This window comes from Protopterus annectens, chromosome 3.part0 (assembly GCF_019279795.1).
Source record: "Protopterus annectens isolate FY-2018-M chromosome 3.part0, PAN1.0, whole genome shotgun sequence".
NCBI lineage: Eukaryota > Metazoa > Chordata > Ceratodontiformes > Protopteridae > Protopterus > Protopterus annectens.
In genome coordinates, this window is record NC_056731.1 from 1,616,456,416 (window position 1) to 1,616,482,610 (window position 26,195).

The 26,195-nt window shown below is 41.3% G+C and overlaps 1 protein-coding gene across 1 annotated transcript in view; it reads right to left on the minus strand.

Moving 5' to 3' along the window:
• The window catches only part of UBR5 (ubiquitin protein ligase E3 component n-recognin 5), a 3,965,620-nt gene that overhangs the window by 144,870 nt on the left and 3,794,555 nt on the right, over positions 1-26,195 (minus strand). The window contains exon 59 of the mRNA XM_044065648.1: positions 3,197-3,341. Within this exon, the coding sequence (XP_043921583.1) occupies positions 3,197-3,341 (145 nt within the window). The remainder of the gene's footprint in view (positions 1-3,196; positions 3,342-26,195) is intronic.

The following is a 26,195-nucleotide window of genomic DNA, read 5'->3' on the forward strand; positions in this document are numbered from 1 at the left end:
TGTTTGTCTAGGCTAGTGAGTGAAGGGAAATGCAACCCCCAACTGCCTCCAGGGTAGAGCAGTCAGGCAATGCCTCAGGAGCATTGATAGGGCTGTTCAGAAAAGGGTCCCCTGGAGCCCTGATTTTGCAGACCCCCTCCCCGCCTCTAAGGTGGTGTCGGCCATTGAAACCTCTCCCCAAGCCTCTGGAAAAGGAGTCATCAGGAGCATCCTAAAAGGGAGACTGTAACTTCCAGGACCACATCTTCCTAGTTCCTCACTGGTCTTGGAGAAGGACCTCTGAGGAGTAGAAAGCTTGATCCCGACCGCAGACAAAGTCTTCCCCTCCTGCTCACTACACGTCAAAGTGTCCTTCGTGGAGGGTCCAAAGAAGGTGGACCCATTGAAGGGGGCATTGGTAAATGACACTTTGAAGGGTTCCGCAAGCCCACAATAAAAGTAACCAAGCATGACGCCTTACAGCTGTGTTGGTAACTGCTGCTCGAGAGGTAGCGTCCGCAGCATTGGAAATTAGACTCATCGAGAAACTAACGAGGGACATCAGAGCAGAATGTTTGGGAGACACCTTTTAGAAGTACTCTGCCAGCAGTAACTCTGTAAGGAAAGTGGAGAGTTCTTTGACCAAATCCCTTTGGAGGCGGGTTAACTGTGCCAAGAAATTGATTGCCTCAGTCCAAAGGTAGCTGATGTGTACGCGTGCTTCCCATGATGGTTTACTGCCTGGGACTCTCTGTTTGAGGAATGAACCGTGGAGCTCTGCTCTGTCAGCTCCTTTTTCGTGGCAGAGGCAACCACAATGGCATCCACCAGAATTCTTTTGCTCCATAAGGGAAGGTCCAAAGGAGGGCTGAGAAATGTATCTGCTCATTTGGAACTGACTCCTTACAGGTCCTGCTGGCGGTAAGATCTACTAACTTGTTGGTGGGGGGAAAACACCCAGGAAGTACATGGGCCCATCCCAAAAGCCATCAGAAACACGGACTCCTCCGAAGACGGGTTGAGAAGATCAACCGCCCTTCTGCTTCAAGATCTCAAGGCTGTCCCCAAAGGAGACATCGTCGAGCAGAGATCTGGGGACCAGTCTCCTTCATCGAGGTCTGTATCCTCAGTGAGGGAATCCAAAGGGGAGACCAAGTGCCTCCACTTGCACTTTCTCTTATGAAGTACCTCCTCCGTGGGGGACTCCGGGCAGGAATCGGAAGAAGCAGGGACCCCTTGAGGAGAGAAAGCCCCCTGAATGCTCAAAATGGAGGGCTGACCCTAGACAGAATGAGAGGCTTCATCACCCAAAGTAGAGAGAGGCAAGGATGGACCCAGAGGAGCGGGAGTTGAAACTCTGGTCCTGAAGAAGGTGCTCTCTACCATCCAGAAGGCTGAGGGGCTGGAAGCAGTCCCATCCCCAATCTCGGAGGGCAAAGTCCTCTGCAGAGGAGGAATGAGACGCAATAAAGCACCATGACCCTTGGATGATACAGGTCCGGAGCTATCGAAGGACGAAGCCCATAGGGGGAGAGACTGGTCTGAAAAGACCTGACCTGATCCCACTCCCATGGAGCCGGCATTGACCACTCTAGCACAGGGCTCACTCTGGTCTGACGGCAAAGGAATAGAGCAGGCCAGGGACCCTGGTGGGGTTGAGAAAAGTTGAACACTCAGCTCCACTGGGATCTGACTAAGGGTGTCAGAGTCCAGAGGTTCCAAAATCCCTGCAGTTAGAAGAGGAGAGTGGCTAAATGTAACAGGCAAAGCCTCCTGGCCAGATGGCCTGAGAAACCAAAGAGCCACAGCTCTATTTGGGCTTTGAGGAAGGTCATCATCCTATCAACATCAGAAAGCAACAGACTCCTGGACGAGATGATCTGGAGGAATGGGCAGACTTAGCTGAAGACCATAAAGACCTATGCCGGTGTTCCGGAGTTCGGCTCCGAGGGCTAGGAGCTGACTGGAATACATGCCTGGTAGAGGGTGAAGCTGTCTGATCAATAATTATTGTTGGATCCGACAAGTCTGTCGGATTCAATGGCAGAGCAGAAGCAGCAATTGGATTCGACGAACAGGTTGGATTTGAGGCCGGCCTGATGCTGGCCGGATCCAAGGACCTCTGATCTAAAGAGATCTCAGATTTGAAGACCTTGGATCCGATATGGTCCAGGGTGGAGTCGGATCTGGGGGATCTAGGATCTGACAGCCGCAGCTTCTTGGAAGACACCGGAGGCAAGGAAGGGGTCTTCCTCTTTGGATCTGAACAGAAATCCTTAGAAGGGGAAATGAAGGGTCTCCCGTGAGCCATGGCTTTCAGAAGAATTTTACTGCGGTGCTCCGCCAAAGCCCTGGGGTTGAATGCGGCAGAAATGTTGTATTCAACCTCCAGGTGCAGAGCCCCTAAACAATATAAGCAAATCTATCTTTAACTGGAATAACAATGTCTGAGTGTCAAGTGCTTTTGCATTCCTTGTACTGCACTGACAACAGGCACTAAAAGGCATTACAGGAGTGAATGAGTGGAGCTGCAGGGCATATGCAGGCCTATTGGCTGTCTTGATGACAGTCTCCCACTATTGGTCCTTACCCACTGAGAACATATGGGTTGGCTAGGTCACGGAAGGACTGATAATCTGTAAGAATCAGGCAGAGAAAGAGTGTCCTTTTGAAGTATTAAAGGAGAAAAAAAGCACAGGCTAGGTCATCATAAGAAAACAGCCAAACAGAACAATGTAAAAACAGATCCAAAGTCACGCATTAGGTGAAAACTAAAATGGTGTGGACTGCAAACATTCTCAAACAGAAGGATCAATTTACAATGTTAACTGACTGGAAAAAAACAGAGTGGAATAGGCTACCTCTCCTCTCCAATTCTGGATCAGTACTGTGACTGTAAATGTACTTGATTCCTGTAGAATAAGCTTGTGATATGAACTGCTTGGGAATCTGACAACAGGGTGACGACCAGTGTCTAAAGGTGTCTTACCTGCCAACACCCAGCTTAAAGGAAAATGAATGCAATTTTCTGTAAGCCAGCTTTGACTATAGCTTTACATGCTGTAAATAAAACCATTAACTACATACTGATATTTCTGTACAGATTAAGAATGAGTACAATGCCCTATTTTTTTTGGTTTAAAGTCCTGAAAATGTGAGTTGTGAAAAATCAATGCAATATCATTTTTAGAAAACAATTACATAACTATTTTCATACCTGATTCATCATTAAAGGATGTAAAGCTGATAAGCATTTGAACATTAACTTCCCCACAGCCATTTACTAAAAGTCGAAAATCCTCTGCTGTCAAATCTTCTAAACAGTTCTTCGGAAGCACATCTAGCATCCCTTTTCGCATTGCCTAACAGAAATATCACATGGATTATTACTTTGCAAACATTTTCAATATAACAGCAAAATTAGGCATTTTCTCAACAGCCTTTACTACCACATTTTAAAAATGACATTACAAAATATAAATAAAGTAAAATTACTATGTAAGCTGCAAAACAGTTGTAACTAAAAAAGAAGCCTCAGTATACAAGTGGTTACTTAACAAATCTTATCAAACAAATACATTCATAAATCAAGAAAGGCCATGTATTACATTTAACTATGCAGAGAAGAAAAAAAAGAAGTTACGTCTCACCAAAATGTTCCATCTGTGTTGTCGATCTTCACTAATCCTTGACTGTGGGCTCAGTTCTGAGCTTCAGAACAGACTCGGCAGTTATTCCAGCTTGCGCCTTCCAAAAACTCTCGAGCTAGGTTGTACCAATAATGCTCCTCACCAGATTACCTCAGATCAAGTTTGCCTACAACAGTGACAGACAAGAAGTAATAGATAAAAGACCATATCCGTGTCCCCATTATGAAGCCAGTCTTTGGGAATACTCGGTCCACCAAGAATTCTAAGGTAGGGAGAAGGAAGATGGGAATGTCAAGGATTAGTGAAGATCGACAACACAGATGGAACGTTATGGTAAGACATAACTTCATTATCCGATGATGTCAATCTTCACGTAATCCTTGACTGTGGGACAGAGTCCCTAGTTACCTGAATTTTGGGAGATCTCATGGAAGAATATTCCTGAGCACCACCGAGACAAATCCAGTTTGTAATGAGTAACAAAGGTACGAAGAGATGCCCATGTAGCTGCTGCACAAGTATCATCCAAGGAAGCTCTGGCATGAAAAACTGCAGAAGCTGCTACAGCTCTCGTTGAATAACCTTTCACAGAACGTGGTAGGTGAAGTCCCTTTTTTGTTGTAAACAAAGGTGATACAGTCTTTAAACCATTTCGCCAAGGTAACCTTAGATACTGGATTACCTAAAGAGTATATAAAAAGGTTGGATTTTCTGATGTCCTTTGTTCTTTTGAAGATAAAAACATAAATGCCTACGTATATCTAGTAAGTCTAGACAGTACTCTCCCTTGCTGGAAAATTAGGAAAACAACTGGGAGATATAAGGTCTGACTGACATCTAACTCTCAAACAACCTTTGGCAAAAAGGAAGGATTTGTCCTGAGGGAGACCCTGTCCTTATGATACATCAAATAGTGGGAGTTGCAGGACAAGGCTTGAATTTCCGATATTCTCCTAGCCAAAGTGATACATATCAAAAATAAGGTTTTCCAGAAGAACATTTAAGTCACAAGTTGCTGAAGGTTCACGGGGGAAGAAATGAGAGACTGCAGTACCAAATGCAAATTCCATGGAGCAGAGGATTCTTTAAACGGAGGCTGGAGTATTAAGGTTCCTTTCAAAATGGCTTTACACAGTTTTTGAGACATAAGTGAACAGCTGAAACCAAAATGTAAGTAAGATATTGCTGCAAGATTCACCTGAATGGTAGAAGCTGATCAGTCAGACTGATACAGTGAGGCTAAAAAGTCTAAAACTTTGTCCATAGGTGCTGTATACAGGTCAACATTACAGTCTAGTGACTATTTAGCAAATTTTATTTATTTGTTATGGTACAATTTTGTAGATGAAGGCTTGTGGTGGGTCAGAATGATGTGTCAGACTGTGGAAGTGAGAGAGGAATGCCTGGCAATCATGAGAACTGGAGAAGCCACATAGTGAGCTTGACATGCTGAAGATTTGGATGAACCATTCCCTCTGGGTGGGACAATAGGTCTGGAGCTGGGTCCGGTATCCATGGTTTCCAAAGGAGATGAGGCCAGAGGGAGGGAAACCAGACCTGCCAAGGCCAGAATGGGGCAATGAAAATTATTCTGTTCTTTGACCTGTTGGCATTCTTTGGAAACTGACATATCAGAGGAGTCGGGGGAAAAGGTGTACAGAAGACTGAAGGGCCAATCGTGAAGAACGTCTCTGGATGACTCCACTGGGGGGTGGTATTAGGGCAAAGTAACTGCTGCACTTGTTTGGAGGGGACACAAACAGATCACAGCAAGGTTGGCCCCAGTAGCAGAATATCTTTCCCGTCACCACTGCATTGAGAGACCATTCATAAGGCATCTGGATGGTTCTGCTCAAATTGTCCGCAATCACATTGGAGCTCCCCAGAATGTGCATTGCCGTTAGAAAGTGGTTGGAGGAAATCGCCCATTGCCATACTCAAAGAGCTTCTCAACAAAGAGGGTATGACCTGCTTCCCCCCTTGTTTGCTGACATACCAGACTACTGACGTGCTGTCTGTTTGAATTGCTATCAATCCTAAGGGGAGGATATCTTGAAATGCTTGCAACACTAACAGCACTGTCCTCACCTCTAGAATGTTGATATGCAAGTTGGGACCAAGTGCCTTGGACTGTCTTTCCCAGATAGTGCCCCCCCCCAATCTGGGACGCATCCGTGGTCACTATGGCTTGGGGCTGAGGAGGAACAAAGGAATGGCCCGACAAGATTTTGTTGGAATGGAGCCATCAACTCAGGTCTTCTTTGCAATGATTGGTGACTAAAATTATATGGGACACTGGTTGATTCAACAAGGACCAGTGGGAGGCCAGAAGCCATTGAAGAATTTGCATGTGATATCTGACCAAGGGAACTAGAGTGATAGAGGTTGCCATTGACCCTAGAGCCTGTAGAACGAGTCTTGCTGCTATTCTCTTGTTTTGAGTGATCCGGCTTACTTGTGACCTGATCCTTTGGAGCCTTTCTAGGGGAAGTGACGCAAAGCTGGTGACTGTGTCTAGCATAGCTCCAATGAATTTCAGTTGTTGTGATGGTTCCTGATGGGATTTTTCATAGTTTATAGTGATTGCTAAGGTGAAACAAAGATGAAGAGTGTAATCTCTTGCCTTTACGAGCTGACGCCTGGCGGGAGTGTTAAGGAGACAGTCATCGAGATATGGAAATACTCTGAATCCTAGCAGTCTGAGATGCACTGCTACTACTGTCATGCATTTGGTAAACACCCTGGAGGCTGTGATGAGACCAAAAGCCAGTGCTCTGAAATGATACTGAATGGCTCCCAGCCAGAAGTGCAGGAATCTTCTGGAGCGCTTGTCCATTTTTATGTGGTAATATGCATCCTGAAGATCTACTGAGCATATCCAGTCGTCTTTTTCCAAGAATGAACGTACTTACTGTATTGAGACCATCCAGAATTTGGTTTGTTGAACTCATTTGTTCAATTGATTGACATTCAAAATCAGTCTCCAGTCCCCTGTTTTCTTTGGCACTAAAAAAAACCTTGAGTAAATTCCGGATCCTCTCTGGTCTGGTGGGACTGCTTGGATGACTCTTTTGTAGAGCAGTTTGAATTTCTAAGACTGCTGCTTTCCTTTGACTGGGTGGAATGTCTGGGAGTCTTTTTGATTTCATTGAACGGGAAATGTAACCTCTGGAAATGCTCCCCTGCACCAATTTGTCTGTTGTCACTTCTAGCAAGGCAAACTGGTGCAGGAATAATAGTCCCCGACTGTCTCCAAAGAAAGGCACTGGTAGGAGTTCTCAGAGAAAGAATCTCTGGACCCCTGATTCTGTGGGTCACTTCTGCTCTTAGACGGGTTCTTCCATTACTACTACTCCCTCTGCCCCGGGGGAAGTCATTGCCACGTGAGTCTTGGAAAGGTCCTTGGGTCTTTAAGAACCATAGTGTCCCACTTCTCTGGTTCCTGAAGTAGAGCCATTGAGGAGTGGAGAAGCATACGTCCACAGCAGAAAGAGTCTTTCCATCTTTCTCACATCTGGCTAATGTCTGTTTAACCTCGGGACCAAACAGGGATGATCTGTCAGAGTGAAGACAAAGGACTTAACTCCCCAAAAATCACACAAGCTCATTCAGGCGTGTCTCCTAATGGCCATTCCTGAACCTGATGCTCTTGTCATCCCCTCAGCTGCATGAGCAATTAGCCTCATGGACGAACTGGAAATCAATTCAAGGGTCTCTAACTGAGAAGTAACCTTATCTCGGACCCCTTCAGCTACTGCTCCTGTAAGAGTATCTGAAAGCACTTTAATCAGATCTCTCTGAAGCCTGGTAAAATGTGCCATATAATTCAAGGACCTGAAAGCGAAGGTCGAAGCATATACACGTTTCCCAAACCTATCCACAGTCCTAGACTCCTTGTTAGGAGGATGGATAGTTGAACTTTATTCAGCAAGTTCCTTTTTAGTGGCTGCCACTAACACCATGGCGTCTACAGGAATAACCTTGGCCCAGTGTTGTTTGCCTTTTGGGACAGACAGAATCTGGTCGGATCTTTAGGGATCAGCTTGATAAAGTCAGGAATTTTCCAGGCCCACTGGGCGATCAGTTTAATAAGATAGTCAGCAGGTGGAGAGATCCAAGAGGTAGACGGCTGGAAGCAAAAAGCCTCTAGGTATACAGATTCCTCTGAGGAATGTTGGAGGGTAGTCCAGCCACCTCTCTGTTTCAGAATTCCAAGGATTTCCCCAAAGGAAACATCTTCAGGGGAGACTTGGAGGAACCTTCCCCTTTGTCGAACTCGGTATCATCTGTGAAGGACTCTTCAGGGGAGTCCAAGTGCTTCCTCTTACACTTTTTCTTCCAAGGCACCTCTTCTGTAGGATGTTCTGGAGAGGTATCTGAAGATAATATAACCAGGGTGGATTGCTCCTGAGATTTTTGTGCCTTCTGTCCCAGGGAAGAGACTGGAGGAATCTCCAGTTGATGGAATGGATAAGTTACTTGGCCTGACAGGAATGGCATAGATTGTGGCCACAATGGACAAGGCCCTCTCCATAGCCTGGAAGGCAGCCCCCCCCCCCATAGAGGGATGGGAGCCCAGAATAGAAACAGACTCCTTTGGAACCGTGGTCCCACCCTGCACAAAAGCCACCTCTGAAGCAGAAGCCAGGGTTGAACTTACATATGCTGTGGCTCCAAGGGGTATGGAGGGCTCCGAAAGAATCAAGGTTAAACCCTGCCCCTCAGAACTGGCAACAAAGCTTTGACCCCAGAAGGTCTCCGGTTCCAACAAACCAGAAGACCACAGGGCCACTATCTGTCTCTGGTTCCAACAAACCAGAAGACCGCAGGGCCACTATCTGTGTCAGAGAAGGAGTTCTGGCCAGCACCGAAACATTTGAAGCTGGGATAGTTGGTAGCAGGGGCTTGAAAAACGGTCTGATGTCGAAGGAGGAATTTGCATGGGTGTAGAAGAAGGCAAGGTTCCAGAGCTAACAAGTCTAAGAACCAAAGACTGTGTTAATCCCCTCACTGTCAAGGAGCTGGTTGATCAGTCTCAATGTCTAACTCCAACAGGCTATAAGTGGACTGAACAGAAGATGCCATTGGAGATCTTGGTGGCCATCTCTCCAAAAATGGACTCAGAGGATGGTCCATAAATAAGTCGATCGATGGTGAATAAGATGTCCTTTAAAACTATCAGCCGAGGTACCGAGTGCTCCCATTGGTACCGAAGCTAGAGTTGTCTGCACGGAAACCAGAGCTGATGAGGTTGGTGTTTAATGAAGTGTCTCTTTTTCCACTGGTATCAGGAGACGGCACACTGGGAGACTTGGCCAATTCTGAAGGCGGTTCAGATGAGGCTGCTGGAACCTAATGAGTGCATTTTTTCGGTTTTGAAGATGAAGGAGGAGGGGAAATGGATTCTGTGCTGGGACCAAATATAGCCTCTTCAAACGCAGATTTAAGGATTCCTTTAAGTATGAGCTTATTTTTACGCTCTGTCAGGGTTCTAGAGGAAAATCTGTGACAGATGGTGCAGTCTTTCTGAAGATGGACAGCACCAAGACAATAAACACAAAAGGTGTGTTAATCTGAATTTGGCATTTTCCTTTCACACTTTTGACACCTCTTAAAACGGTGCCTTTAGAGGGTCTGTCAGCCATTATAGAAGCTAAGGCCACCTGACACGCAGTCACAAATAAACAAGAGAAAGATTTTTTTTTTTTTTGTGTGTGTGTGTGTGTGTGTGTAATAGAGAAGGAAGGGGATCTACCAACATGGTAAAGGAGATTACCTGAAGGTAAAGGAGATAAATACCAATGATGGTACCTTAGAGTACCTAACGATCAAAGAGACAAAAAAGGTCACTCACATACACACCTAAAGGAAACTAGAGGAGCGGATAAGATAAATATAGAAAAGAACAGAATTTAAAAGGTGAACAGTAGATGCTCACACAACACAGAAAACTGAGAACCAAAGTGGAAGCGGTACTATAAAGGCTGTCTTCCGAAATTACCACACCTCCAGTGACTCCACCAAATGTTGCCAAGCTCAAAACACTGTCAATTCACCGATGTGTTATATAAAATGCTTTTATTGACAAATCCACAAGAAAAATAGAGTTGCTGAATGTTGTACAGAAACCAAAAAAGGGATTTAGCACTTTTGTCTCCCACTGGAGACCTCATCAGAATCAATGCTAAAAGTGGTATAAAGTCCTTATATAATACCCATAATTCCATTGATTGAATAATTGTTAATTCAAATTAATTAATTAAATATGGTGAAATAAATTAAACATGTTTTCCTATTAAGTAGTATTCGTCTATGCATTGAACAACAACACCATGCACATATACAAGCATAAACATTCTGCAGCAAGAATAAAAATAAAAATGAAAACAGAAAGTAAAAATGCTATACACGTGTATGATCAGTGCAACTAAATAGTAATATAACTATAACACGCCTTAACACTTGAACGTGTTTACGCGACAGTGTAAGTCAAGTACAATAAAAAGAATAAATAATTTAAGAATTTAAAAATTGTGTATGTTAAACAATTGTGTATATTAAACTGAATGGGGCTGGTATGCTACTAAAACATCCTAAGAATCCTTATACTCAAAGTAATACTTCATCCTATCAATGTATAAATATATAAATATAAATATATAAATGTGTTGTATACTTCAATTATCATAAAAAATAATAATAAAAATATGTATAAATATCATAAATATTGTAAATATTTTCAATATATATTATTATAAATATTGTAATATAAGTATTATAAATGTTGTAAATGTTGTAACTTCCAATTAATACTATTAAAAATGTTAAAAACATTAAAAACAGGAGAGTTGTTAAATATTCTACTAAAATATTATCAAAAGAATACACCCCCACTGTTGTGATGAATGTTATAATCATAATGAAAGGAAGAAAATGTTAAATTTTATGTTAATATTGTTATTATTAATATTGTTATTATTATTGTTGTTAATGTCTCTTGGGGTCTTCAGCTAAAATCTTGAGGGCAGGTGTAATGGAGACTTGGTCATTCAACCCTTTACCAAAACAGGCATCCATCTTTAATTGCCAAATCATTTCCCTATATTCTATTCTTGTCTCCCAATCACCACCCCTTTCCTGTTGTTCCACTTCTTCCAACACCCAAAATTTAAAATCAGCTTGTTGGCATGTTATTGAATGTCTGTATAGTGCATTGTTCACATCCTTTTTATCGATGTCTCTCATATGTTCATATATTCTCCTCCTTAAATGTCTAACTGTTTTACCTACATAAAATGCCCAACAGCATTTGCAAAATGCTAAATAAATCACCCCTTTTGTATAGCAACTACTATATCTCTTAGATTTTAGGGACATCCCTAAACTAGGGATCCACACACTTTTCGTATCTGCAATGAATGAACATTGGGAACATCTCCCACACCTAAATGTCCCAATTCTGTTGGATACAGTTTCACATAACCCTATATTTTTCTTTCTCTCAAAAATATTCTTTAAATTTTGGTTCCTTCTATAACTATAGGTAAGTCGATCTTGAAAAACTGTCACTCTGGTGGGCATAGTTTTAAAAAACTCCCATGTGTCATCAATAAATTTTTTGAGCCATTTTATACCCTTAAAATACGTTAAAGTTAAAAATGGCCCAATAGCTGGCTTGTTGTTCGAATTGCTCGTATTCTGGCCAACCCCTATGGTATTGTTCAGATCTTCTCTAAATAATAGAGGTCTATAATATGTTTCTCTTTTTTCAATTACATATTGTTTCACCTTCATGATGAGATCCACTGGGTATCCCCTCTGCTGAAACATTTTTTGTAGGTTGTCCATCTCTAAAAGAAAATCATCTCTTTCTGATATCATCCTTGTCATTCTTATCATTTGGCCCTTAATGTTCTTTTTTAATAATTCAGGGTGATCACTATCAAAATGTAAATAGGTGTTAGACTGGTACTTTTTCCTGAAAATCACTGATTTATACTTACTAGTCACACAATTCTTTTGCAACTTGATGTCCAAAAAGTTGATTTCGTGTTTATTAATGTCATGTGTGAACTTTAAAAAAATAGTAGTGTTGTTAATATACAATATAAAGTCTTCTATAAGTGTTTCAGGTCCATTCCATACAATAAAAATATCATCTAAAAATCGGTAATAGCTATTCACATATTTAAAAAATGTGTATTTAAAAGGTGCTTATTAGGAAAAAAACTTACAGCTAGATGAAAGGCCAAGGGTCGAGAGGTTAGTTGACGGTGTCTGACACTTCAAAGCAGCAAATGAGATCTGAGGTAATTTGGTGGGGAGCATTATGGGTAGAGCCTAGCTTAAGAATTTTTGGATGGGATGAGCTTGAATAACGGCCCAGTCAGTTCCGAGGCTTGGAAAGCACAGTCAAGGATTACATGAAGAATGACATCAGAACAACTTATTTTGTAACAGTAGTAATTTGTACCACACACCAAGAAATGACAACGAAAACTCTGTAGCTCTGCCCTACTATCTGTATGAGGTAAAAAAATGACATTCGATTTACTTTACCTGGTAATTCAGAAAGCATGTCTTATTTTTATGCACAGTTCAAGCATTTAAACTTAACAGCGGAACAAGACAGGAATGTATATTGTCTCCTTTGTTATTTCCTTTAGCTGATGAGCCCTTAACTAGTAGCATTAGGTTAAATGAAACATGGACGGCTTAGTGCAAATACAAACTTAAAAAAAAAAAAAGTCTTTGAGGATGACACCTCGTCATGTGGAAATATAAAATAGCTCATTTGATGACATTAAGAAGACTGAATTATTTAAAGAAATATTGTTAATGAAATTTAATAATAAATCAGAAGTTACTTTAATAAAATCCAAATAAACTCAATATTAAAAAAACAAACACAAACATAACTGGGGGAAACAATAAGTTAGGTACTTACAAATAATGGGTCTATATTACTTCATCGAAGTTTTATTTCTGTGACAACCTAATTATCAACCTCTTTACATCAAACATCCATTCATCGAATGTTCATAACAGCGAATGCTTTTCATAGGGAAGGAAGTTAGTTGGGTGTCATTAGAAATTTGCCCTTTTCCCCACTGTTGTGCAATCTTGAAGTTGATATATATAAGTAGGGGAGTATGGGGGGATGTAGCCCCCCACCTTGGGTGGGTTTGAAATAATGTAGTGTGTGTGACAGTCGCTGTGGTGGACAAGTAATTTCTTTCCCTATGTAAACCGTTCGCTGATGTGAACATTCAATGAATGGTTGCTCAATGTAAAGGGGTCGATGATTAGGTATTCGCAGAAATAAAACTTTGACGAAATAATACAAACCCACGAATAACAACTCATCCCAATATTAGTCAAATACATACACAAATCATGCACTGCTAATTAATAAACTGCTATTAAACACTCAACATGGAACCTACCACTGCTCTAATGTCCTTCACCAATACTGTTAAAATGTTCAAAGAACAATGGAAAAAATTGTCTCCTCTACATTTCTCAATCTTTCAAAAGCTTTTGATGTGGTCTCATAAACTGATCAATGTACTAACTGACCTGAATCTAAGTCTAGCTACTATTGTATAGTTCCACCACTACCTAACCAACCAACAAACTGTGCAATGGCAGTAAAACCTCTTCTCTTCTGCCAGCTACCATAGCAGTACCTCAAGGATCAATCCTAAGTCCCCTACTGTTTACGAACAAACTTCACACTGCAACACAGCATAGTTCTATCATTCAGTGTGCTGATCACTCTAAATTGATAAATGCAGCTTCTTCTCTTCAGCGACTACAACTAATAACACAAGACTCTTTCTCAAAGGCGGAGACACGGCTATCTACTTCTCAAATAATTCTAAACCCTAACAAATCTAAACTCGTGATTTTTCAACCCACAAGGCACACTTGGCCACTCCCCACTTTCAATATTCTGCCCTTAAACAATACCATCATCTCACCCTTGACCCACACTAAGTTATTGGGAGTAGTTATCAATAGCAACTTAAGATTTGATAGTTGTATTGCACAAACAATAAAAATTTGCTCAAAAAGCAGGGTACCCTACAAAGCAACAAACTATTTCACTAAAAATACAAAAGCAACTATTGCTCAAACACATCTCAGGACGGCGCAGTGGTAACGTTGTTGCCTCACAGCAAGAGGTTCTCCGGTTCGATTCTCAGCTGAGGTGCCTTTGTGCTGAGTCTGCATGTCCTCCCTGCATTCGTGTGGGTTTCTTCTGGGTGCTCTGGCTTCCTCCCACTGTACAAATAAATGCATCTGGAGTGTTTCTTCCCAGGCCTCCGCTGAAAGTTGGCTTCGTTCCAAGTCGGACTTTCCCAGTAAACAAATGTTAAATAATAAATAAATTTCAACTCTTCACTGTGCCTCACCAACCTAAAGAAATCAGACTTAGCTAAACTAGAATCATGTTATAAACAAACTGCCATGTTTGCCACAGATTTTCCATTTAGGTCACACCACTGCATAGCAGTCAAGAAACCTAACTGGTTAGAACTTCCCCAGCTTCTACTCTACAACCAACTCATCACAGCTCATAAAATTCTAAACCATCCAGAGAAGACCCCTTCCCTCCAAAATCTCCTTCCCTTACTCTGGTAAAGTACAGTTGTGTACACTTACCATAAATGAAGATGTTTGAGTGTATTCACTGTTGCAGTCATTACATTTGGGTAATCTGCTGGCAGGTTGCCCTCAGTCGGCCTGATTAATAAAGTCTTGGGTCCTGCGTCGGTTGCTGTCCCTTCTTCCATGACGTCAGGTAGTCAGGGGTATAAAACATGCAGCAGACACCATTACATCACTTTTTCTTGCCCCAGATGTCAGGTGCCCCCCCAAACGGGGAGCAAACTAAATATATATATATATATATATATATATATATATATATATATATATATATATATATATATATATAAAATTAAAAAACACAAAAAATATATCTCCAAACAAAAGCAAATACGCCAAAAAGGCTTTTAAGCATAGTAAAAGAAAGCAGAGGTATAGTAAGAGAAAAACAGGGGGTTGGCGGGAAGGTAACCACGACTGCAACAGTGAATACACTCAAACATCTACATTTATGTTAAGTGTACACAACTGTACTATGTTTTTTGTGTTTCACTGTTGCAGTCATTACATTTGGGTAGATTCCCAAAGCTATGGTTGGGAGGATGGATTTATACAGCATTAGGACCAGCTATAAGGCCCTGCAGGACAGCAGTGGCAAAGCCAGCTCTGGATTTAGAGAAGAAAGGTAAATGGTAATGTTTGGTGAATGTATGAACTGAGCTCCAGGTAGCAGCTTCTAGAATGTCTCTGGTAGGAACACCTCTGACAAAGGCTGTAGAAGTAGATGCAGCCCTGGTAGAATGAGATCTGATCCCCTGGGGGTAGTTTTACCATGGTGCATATAGCAGAAACAAATGCAATGGCTTATCCATTTGGAAATAGTCTGCTTTGAAATAGCCTGCTTTGAAATAGCCTTTCCCTCTGCCCCTGCAGCAAATGCCATCAGTAGTTGTTCTGATTTTCTTAGAGATTTTGTCCTGTTTAAGTACAATCTAAGTTGTCTGTGTACATCCAATGAATGCAGAATCCGCCCCCCCCCCCTTGTTCTGTGGATTGGGAAAGAAAGTTGGCAAATGAATGGCCTGATTAAGAGCCACACTGGATACCACCTTAGGCACGAAGGATGGACTGGTCCTGAGAGACACCCTGTCCGCATGAAAAATAATGAAAGGCTCCACTGCCATAAGAGCCTGTAATTCAGAAATCCTTCTAGCTGAAGTGACTGCTAAAAGGAAAGCTGTTTTCCAGGAGAGAAATTTTAAGTCTGCAGTAGCAGCTGGCTCGAAAGGAGGGAGAGCGAGTTTTTCCAATACAAAATTGAGGTCCCAGGCAAGGGTTGGAGCTCTCCTGGATGGTCTTAAGTTTTTAGCCCCTCTGAGATACTGCTTTAGCAGAGGATGAGAGAAGAGGAGAGGTTCTGTGTTGTAATGAGCTGAAATGGCTGAGGCATGGATTTTTATGGAAGAAAAGGACAGGCCCTTGTGAAGCATTTCAGTTAAGTATTGTAAAATCTGAGGAATATTGGGCACTGTTGTGCTTATTCCTTGTGATTGATTCTAGGCACAGAATCTTTTCCATTTGTCAGCATAAGACTTTCTAGTACTAGGCCTTCTCGCCTCCAAAATGACATCCATCACAGTTTTGCTGAGGGATGCTAAGGGTGAATTTAGGTGATTAGCCACGCTGCAAGATTCAAAGTTTGGAGCTGAGTATGCAGAATTTGGTTGTTCTGCCGAGACAGTAAGTAAGGTGTTTGAGGCAGGTGCCATGGTGGAAGGTGTAACACATTGTGCAGGAGTAGTACCAGTGTTGGCGAGGCCAGTCTTGAGCAGTCGGAATCATTTTTGGTTTGTCCTGTTTGACTTTTAGTAGAACTTTAGAGAGCAGAGGCAGAGGGGGAAAAGCATAGACCGATGGAGCATCCACTTTCCAGGCTTTTTTGTGATGAGTTCTTGTGCAGAATTTGTCCAACTGATAGTTCTGGGTTGAGGCAAAAAGATCTATGTCTGGACTCCCTCATTTGCGTGTCAACATGTTGAAAATCCGTGGTTCCAGTTTGCATTCGTGTGGGTCCATGATATTTCTGCTTAGTTCGTCTGCCAGAGTAATCAGCTTTCCTGGCAGGAATTGAGCTTCTAGTTGTATTTGGTAGGTCAAGGCCATGTTCCACAATGCCCTGGCTAGTCTGCAAAGGGGGTAGGAGTGTGTACCCCCCTGCTTATTTATGTACCACATAACTGTGGTGTTGTCTGTCTTTATCATTAATTGTCCTGGATGAAGGTAGTCCTTGAAGGCTGTCAGTGCATTCTGTACAGCTAGCATCCCTTTCTGACTGATATGAAGGTGCATTTGATTTGAGCTCAATTTGCCCTGAATGCACTTCCCTGCCAGATGAGCCCTCCATGCATAGTCTGATGCGTCTGTTGCTAGGGTTTGGGTGGCAGGGGGTGGAGTGAATGGCAGTCTCTTGTTTTGGTGGCAGGCCTCTGCCCACCACAGGAACTCTAGTTGCAGGCAAGGTATGATAGGAATCATTGTTTCTAGGCTGTGACAATGTTGACTCCATAAACTTTTTAAGTACCACTGAAGTTTCCTCATATGCAGTTCTGCATATGGAATTAGAAGAATGCAGGAGGCCATGAACCCCAAGGCTTGCAGAATTTGTCTTGCAGATGGCAGGGCTTTTGTGGCCACCTATTTGACGTAAGTTACCAATTGAATTTGCTTTTCTGGCGTAAGGTAAGCTATCTGGGCAGTTGTATTCAAGCTTGCACCCAGGAATGTAATTTTTTGAGAGGGTACCAGCTGTGATTTCTTTTCGTTTATGGTGTACCCTAGACAAGTTAGAACCCTTTTTACAAACGCCAGATGTTTTAGAAGAATGTCATTGTTTTCTGCCTGAATTAGACAATAGTCCAGGTATGGATATATTTGAATATTTCTTTGCCTGCAAAATGCAATTACTGGAGCCAGGCACTTTGTGAAGACCCATGACGCAGTAGATAAGCCAAAGGGCAGTGCAGAGAACTGGTAATGCAAGTAGCCTGCTTTGAAGTGGAGGTATCTTCTTCAAGATTCCCTGACTGGGATATGCAGGTAAGCCTCATCTAAGTCTAGAGTTACCAACCAGGCATCTTTGCCTAGCATAGGAAGTAACTGTTGAAGAGTCAGCATCTTGAATTTTGGAATGTCCAGAAATGTGTTTAGAGTAGATAAGTCCAAAATTGGACGCCATGATTTGTCTTTTCTGGGTACCAGGAAAAGTCTGGAATAGAAACCTTGTCCTTTTTCCTCTACTGGTACTGGCTGAATAGCCCCCATGTTCATGAGGGACAGTACTTGTTTCTGGGCCTCTGCCCACTGATTTGAGGGCAGGTCTGGCCATCCGTCTGAGAATGGCAATGCGTGGAAATGAAATCTGTATCCCTGGGATACTATATTTAAAACCCATTTGTCCTGGGTTATAAGTTGCCAGTTTCTTGCATGAAGTGCCAGTTTTCCCCCCAAAGGGGCGGCTATGAGGTATGTGCTTGATAAGTGTACAGGGAAGTCATTGAGACTGTTTACCATATGGAGGTGCCTTGTTGTTTCCAGATTTGGAGGTGGAGGCACCCCACTCTTTTGTTCTAAAAGTTCCTTGTGACTGAAACCTGGAGCCTTTGGAATGTCTGGGTTTGACTTGAGTGGCTCTCGAAGGAACTGGAAAGGACCAGTTCTTAGTAGGCCAGTGCCTACTAAATCTTTGAAGTTGCACTTGTAAGAAATCTTTCACAGTTTGCATAGATTTAGCTTTATCTTCCATCTTTTTTTGAAACTATCTTCAGCCTTATTACCAAAGAGACGGTCCTGTTGTAAAGAAGCATCCAACAATTTTGCTTTAACATGATCAGGCAGAGTTTGCTCTTTGAGCCAAACATGCCTTCTTAGCACAGACCCAGTTACAGCAGCCCTGCAAGAGGCCTCAAAAGAATCAAAACCACATTGCAAAGTATGTTTCCAACTTGTTCAGCTGAATGCAATTAATCCTGTAAATCTTTATTTTCCACACAGTCAGAAATTAACATCATTTTCTGTTTAAGCAGTCCCATGACATGCCGTTGATATTTAAGCATATGAAATTGACAGTTTAAAGCCCTGATTGCCAAGGTTGCAGAAGTGTACACCATCTTACCCCATCTATCCAGCGCCCTGGAATCTCTATCAGAAGGGGTAGGATTTTTAGCAGTAGAGGCCTTAATGCCCTTGGGACCCTGAGAAATGGTTTCAGGATCTGCAATAGGATTTTTGAAAATAAATTTGTGGGAGTCAGGAACCCTGTAGTATCTGTCTGGCTTACAAGGAGCCGGAGGCAGAAAATCAGGAGCCATACTAGATTCTGAAAAAACATCAACAATGTCTAGAACAGGAGGTATAGCCAAAGGCCTATGCTGAGGAAGAAGAAGAAAATCCCTAAGTCTCTTTTTAGATTCAGAGAAATCCTGACTTTCCCAGTGGAAATGTTTCCTTAAGGTATGCAAAGTTTCCCCAAAAGAAAAATCCTCCGGGGGAGAGGCAGAAGGAATGGAATCTTCTGCATCAGAGTCCTCATAAGCAGGTATAGACAAATCCTGTTCATTAGAAGAGTCAGAAGAAACAGAATCCTGTTCAGAAGATTCATAATCAATGTCTTGCCTAGGCATCTTAGAAGGAGGGGGTTGGCTACCCCTGATCAGAGAAATTAAATCTTCAGCCATTTTGATCATTTGTTTTTTAGGCACAGGGGCCCTCCACATGTGGCCCAGGCATCAGTTTTTTTAGACACAGATTTAGATTTTGGCCTTAGTTTTGAAGATGGCGTTAGTCTAATATACAAATCTGTAGGCCTGAAAACACTCTTAGAAGCCGGTGCATGCACAGCAGCTCCGGACCCATCTAAGGTAGAGACATCTGCGGGTTCCATAATAGAAGCATCTCGCAGCATACTGGACTCCGAATGGGTCTCAGTAGAGACCTGCGCATCAGAAGTGGCGGGTATCAGGGGCTGCGAAAGCTCCTTACTGAGTACCAACGAACTGGTGACTGGCTTAGGAGAAGCGTCGTCATCAGTTTTGGACCTCGACGGCCTGTCTCTGTCTTTTTCTTTGGGTTTTTTAGGTATTCCAGTAGTCGGATTGCTAACCGACAACATTTCTGGATAATTAAATCGTGAGCCAAAATATTTAGAAGCAAAAATATACTGACGTTTAATAGTGCGTTGATTAAATTTAGCACAAAACCGACAGCAAGGTAAGTTGTGGTCAGGGCCTAGGCAAGGAATACAGCACAAATGAAAATCCTTATGAGGTATTTGCTTCCCACAAGTAATGCAATTATTAACTTTTACTGACATCGACAAGGAGCAAGAAAAAGTTTCCTCAAGGGGGTACTTAGCTTTTTAGTTGAAGACTTCGGTTCTGAAACTCGAAAACGAAAATTTCAGGAGTCGGCCGACCGGCACTTGCGAACTGCTTCTGCTTCACGCACCGTGTGGCAAGAAAGACTGATGTAATGGTGTCGGCTGCATGTTTTATACCCCTGATGTCATGGAAGAAGGGACAGCAACCGACGCAGGACCCAAGACTTTGTTAATCAGGCAGACTGAGGGCAACCTGCCAATTACACAAATGTAATGACTGCAACAGTGAAACACGAAGAACATCTGCAATTTATGCTCAAGAAATAAAAGTCTGTTGACAACAGTTAAGTTAACAATGCTGCAGGTGATCCCTCTACTATAACTATAGGTTCATAGGTTAGTACTAGGCTAGCTGCCTTTGTGGGCCATTTTAAGCCTAGCCATTTACCCCCATCTGAGAATCAAACCCTGGACCTTGTGTTTGTAAGGTGAACACCTTAACCATTATGCCAACCTCCCACCCAAACTGGAAAAACTCCCTTCTGATAGAACTACTGCTACTAACCTATTCCACTTTAAAAAAGATACTTAAAGCATACCTATTTAAATCTTGGCCATGCTCATGCAATACTCCTGCTCAGACAGCAGCTCTCACCCATAACCCACACAAAATATTTTTTCTGCCCTGTTTCCTATGTTAAAAGAACTGAATGTAAACACCTTCAGTTTACAAATTATGTATATACCTCACTCACCTAGTCATTTGTAACTCATACATGTTACCTTACTGTAATTACTGTACATAACTATATATATAGATTTGTCTGTTTTTCAATTGAATTGTACAGGTTTATAGGTCACATTAAAGGTGGGAAAAGTTTGGAAATGATTTATTGTGGTCTCATTTTTTTATATCACAAAAACCTGGCATTTTAACAGGGGTGTGTACACTTTTTATATTCATGGTATATCCCCCCCATTGTTTCTTTGTGAATTGCTTATCCAGTTTCTCTTCCCAATGCTTCCGAACCTCCTCTGACTGATTCTTATAGTTATCATGCAATATTTTAGATGCTCTAGTAATTATTCCTTTCTTAACAGCAGCTTCTGTTCTAGATTCTACTAAAAACTCTACTAGTGCTCATCTTTTGTTTAGGACTGCCTATTTTTTCTCTTAGCCTATACTCTATCAATCTCTGATATGGAAGGCAGTCTCTAAATTGCAGTCCAAATATTTCTTAGCGTTTTCCCATTCTACTACCATTCCCTCTCTAGTTATTTGCTCCCAATACCTTGGTTCCTTTGCCATTTTTTTCAAGTATATTCCTGCCCCCTCTTGCTTGTCTATATCCAAATTGTAGTTATCCCTACTGGCAAAATCTCCATTCCTGTATTGACTTCGTTCTTAGAATATCTTCTGCTTCTTTATAAATACAATATTCTGTATTACTGTTGTTCGCCTTAAAGGTCTGCATCCAAAATCCCAGTCTCTCCCTGTTGAGCTTTTCCCCATTTCATCATCATCTCTTTCCACTTTAAATTATAGCTTTCTGCTTGTGCTATGTATAGCAGCCTTTGAAATACCCCTTCAACTTGAGTAATCCCATTCCATCTTGTTCTATTGAAAGAAAAAGCTTATCCCACTTGACTCTTGCTGTCTTCCCTCCCAGAAAAAATCCTTCAGCTCTTTATCAATTGCTATCCACAACTTCTCCTCTGGTTGATAAAAATATGCCTGACCTGTGTACTAGACTAAAGGGGCTAAAAACATTTTAACTGCTTGTATTTTATTATCGATACCATATAACAGAGCTTCCATTTTCTCAGTTTTTGTATTATCTTTTGTTTAGTCTTTTCCAACAAATCCTTAGCTGCCAAACCAGTATCATTTTTAATCCATACTAATACTTGTCTCCATAAGTATGGACATTGCTGAAGCAATTCATATGTGGGTACATAACTTACTGTTATTGCTTTTGTTTTAGCTTCAGTAATTTTGTATCCCAAAAAGGTTTGAAACTCTCTCAATATATTCCATAGCACTGTAATGTCCCTTTCTAGTTTTGTTAGGTATAAAATAACATCATCTGCAAATAGAACCAGCTTTTCCTGACTACAATACCAATTATAGCCTTGAATTTCAGAGGCCCTTATTTTCTTTGCCAATGGTTCTAAATATAATGCAAATAACAAAGGGGAGAGAGGACATCCCTGCCTGATTCCTCTGCTCAAGCACAGATTATCAGAGAAAACCCCACCCACTTTAATTTTCGCCTGCTAATCAACCTTACTTTTTTCAGGGAATGCAAATGCATCCATTGCCCTGCTCACAGAGTACCTGCTTAGTCTGTCAAATACTTTCTCTGCATCATGCATCAAGGCCCACCAACAACAGTGGCATTTTCTTATATTCTGCTTCCTTCTGGATCATCAATGTTCTGTTAATATTATCAAATGTTTGCCTTCCCTCCACAAAACCACACTGATCCATATCTATCAATTTTGGCATCAATTTTACCATTCTTTTAACCATTATAGACAAACACGTTATAATCATGGTTTAGTATTGAAATAGGCCTGTATGAAGCTGGATCTGATGGATCTTTACCTTCTTTAGGTTTTACAGCTACTACCACTTTCTTCCAGGATGTTAGTGCTTCTCCTCTTAAAATAATGTTAAACAAAACCTTCCATATCTTTATCAGTTTTTTTTTTCATCCTAGCTTCCAAACTTCCACAGGAATACCATATATTCCTGGGGATTTTCATATAAATCGGTTATACATCACCGTTAGTAATTGAGCCTCCTCTACCTCCAACTTTGGCATGTTTAATTCTTCCATATATATTTCCATTTGTACCTTTTCTTAATTTCCATACTTCGCTGTTTTATATAGACTTTCACAGAACTTCCAAAATATTTCTAATATTTCTAAAGGATCCCTTGTTATCTTTCTTGTTATAGGCTACCTAAGCTTTGTGAAAGCCTTTTCGACTTTCAGTTGCCCGAGTTGTTGTGCAAAAAGGTTTTGTGCTCTGAGTTATCAAAAAACAGATGCTTAACAGCAATCTTTCTAACCTCATGCAAATTACTGAGGTAATCCCTAATTTTCTCTCTAGCATTCTGCAGCTGCTTCTTGCTCTGAGATTCCCCCCATTTTGAAATACTTTAACATGTCAGTCCCTCTAAATAATTACTTCTTAACCATATCTCTCATTCTTTTATTTCTACCCCGTTTTTAAATTCCACTTTAATTTTATCCCACTCCCTAGCTATATCCTCAGAAGAAATTTCTATCTTTTCTCATAGCTCCTGAATAATTTCCACTACCCATTCCTTAAATTCCTCTTTTTTCAACAGATAGGTGGGAAAGCATCAGTCTCTCATTTTTATTACATTACCCCGTGTTTTTACTTGACGCATGATCTGAAATAGTTATTGGATGCATATCAAGACATTTAATTAAACACACATCTTCCTGTGAAATGTAAATTGTGTAGCCTAGCAACATTTTTCTATCTTTGGGAATAATAAGCAAATTCACTGTAAACTTCTAGTACTGAATTCACATCTACCATGCCAAATATTTTCATAAATTTCTTCAAAAATCTATCCTCCTTTGTTATATTTTCCTTCTGGGCCCCCCAGACACATATTAACTGCTGCAAATCAAATTCCAGTCCATACCTGCAAGTAATATTCCTTGCCAAAAGCTGATTATTTCTACCAGAATTTTCTTAAGCACCATTATAGCAGTTTTCAGTGGAATATAAATACATGCCAGTGTAATCCTCCTCCCTTGCCAGTAGCCCTTTAGTACTATAAATCTTCCATTATCTTTTTTTATCCTCTTCTATTGCTACTGGAGCTCCTCTTGCAATTAATATAAGTACTCCCCTTCCTTTGCCGCTGGCATTCTGCAGAATAATCACCCTAAAAGCCTTTCTTTATCAAAGTCACATGTTCGGTTCTTTCCAAATGTCTCTCTTGTAGCATAGCTATTTGCACGCCACATTTTTTAATATAATTCACTACTCTTTCTTTTTTTGTATTTATGTCGGAGACCATTAACATTTAAAGACGTTACAGAGAGAGTCATATTCTTGAGGGATTATTATTCCCACCGTTTATGTATAACAGCTTTTTTTTGTTAAATGTCTAGTTCTAGCTTTTGTGTTGTATGCATGCACTGTTTGGCAGGTTAATCTTTTATACAACTGGCTCTTGCCATCTCCACTTGAACCTATGTCACATCCTGCAGAACTTTTTGTTTTATGGAAAACCCTCAACCAAGCACACACACACACACACACACACACACACACACACACACACACACACGCAATACCCTCCGAAAACCTAAAAACTTAACACACAAAACTATGTACACAACAAGAACAAAAGTTCTAAACTGACAGCCACACCCACAGTTTTGAGACATCCAAAAAAGGTCATTCATGCTAAGACGCATGGTACACAGCCTGTGCTTTTAGCAAATGCTGTGTGGTTTTGTCTTATCTTTATAGCTCTCCCAGTTGAGACAACACTTGAATTCTTTCAGTAAACAATTTCTCCAAGCCATTTCTCTTTATCAAATTGTCTTCTGGTTCCATGAAAACCAGACGCAAACTGTTAAGGATACCTTGTTTACCAGAAAAAAAGCCTTACAATATTATTTTTCATTTATATGCTTTGTAGTAAACTTGTTGCTGGATTATGACAACGACCTTAACTCAGGTATTTCCCGATGCAAGTATGAGACAAAGCACACTAATTTTTGCCATGCTCTCTTATCCAGACCTTTCCTCTCTCCTTTTTTCAAAGCAGTGTCTACATTTCTTAAAAATGAAGAAAAAGAAAGAAGTGAGAAAAAGGAAAAAAACAAAAGCACCTGTTTATATTAGTATCCCCATTACATTAAAAAACTGAGAAAACTTTAATTCATAGATTACTAAGACAGTCATGCAACATTTGAACAGCACCATTAAGAAAAAAAACTGTTTTACTTAGTTAACTTTCTGTCTTCTCCTCCTCTCCAAAGTAGTTCTCCAAAGATTAATGATAAAGTGGGCATATGATTTATAGTCCCCTACAAGTTTTAAAAAGTCCACAAAAATCTAATATTTCCAAGTCCTCTTGTTCTACTATGTTTCACAAAGTACAGTTTTGTACCTACCATAAATGTAGATGTCCGAACTGGATAGCATCTGCAGTCATAACAACTGGGTTGTCCTGTCGTCAGGCAGCCCTTCAGTCGGCCGGATTCCAAAGTCCGGGTCCGGCTTCGGCTGATGTCGCACTTCACCCGACGTCATCTCTGCTGGACTCCGGGTATAAAGGCATCAGCCGACGCCATTTTCTTCAGTGTTTCTTGCCCCAGATGCCAGTTGCCCTTCCTGGAAGGCTAGTTTTTGGATAAATGCCAATGTTTCCAAAAGGATAGAAGGCAAACTCAAAAAATAAGCATGTATGTACATATATACAAACAAATACACCATAAGAGACTCCCCCCACTAGCTAGCTATTTGGAGGGTAAATACCCTAGGAGTACCACAGAGGGGAAGGAGGGAGGGTAATCCTGACTGCAGATGCTATCCAGTTCGGACATCTACATTTATGGTAGGTACAAAACTGTACTATGTCCTTCATGGATGCATCTGCAGTCATAACAACTGGGTAGAATACCATAGCCAACTAAGGGAGGAGGAAAAAATTAGATTATGGTGTGGTTAGGATCCCTTGCAGCACAGCAGTGGCAAACCCTGCTCGGGATCTGGAGTACTAAGGTAAGTTATAATGCTTGGCAAATGTATGCACGGAGGTCCAAGTAGCCGCCTCAATAATGTCCTTGGTTGCCACTCCTCGTAAGAAGGCTGTGTTAGTGGCTGTTGCCCTTGTAGAATGAGGCCTTATGTTCTGTGGAATTGGTTTTCCATGGAAGGAGTAACAGAATCGTATGCAATTTCCTATCCATTTGGAGATTGTCTGTTTGGAAATAGCTTTTCCTTCCCTTCCTGTTGCATAGGCTACAAAAAGCTGGTCAGTTTTTCTGCTATTTTTTGTTCTGTCCAGGTAGTAGCGTAACTGTCTATGTACATCCAAGGAATGCAGCATTCTTTCCCCTCTGTTTTGTGGGTTGGGAAAGAAGGTAGGTAGGTGGATTGCCTGGTTTAAAGACACTCTGGATATCACCTTAGGCATAAACGTAGGATTAGTCCTCATGGACACTCTATCTTGGTGGAAGATTAGGAAGGGCTGTACTGCCATTAAGGCCTGAAGCTCAGAGACCCTCCTTGCTGAGGTTATTGCCAGTAGGAAAGCAGATTTCCACGATAGATGCTGTAGGTCCGCTGTAGCTGCTGGTTCAAAAGGTGCGAGTGTCAATTTTTCTAGCACAAAGTTCAAATCCCAAGCTGGCAATGGTGGTTTCCCTGGAGGTTTTACATTCTTGATTCCTCTGAGGAACTGCCTGAGTAAAGGATGTGAAAAGACAGGTGGATCAAAGCTGTATTCTGCTGAAATAGCTGATGCATGTATCTTGATGGAGGAATAGGACAGGCCTGTATGTAGAAGCTCT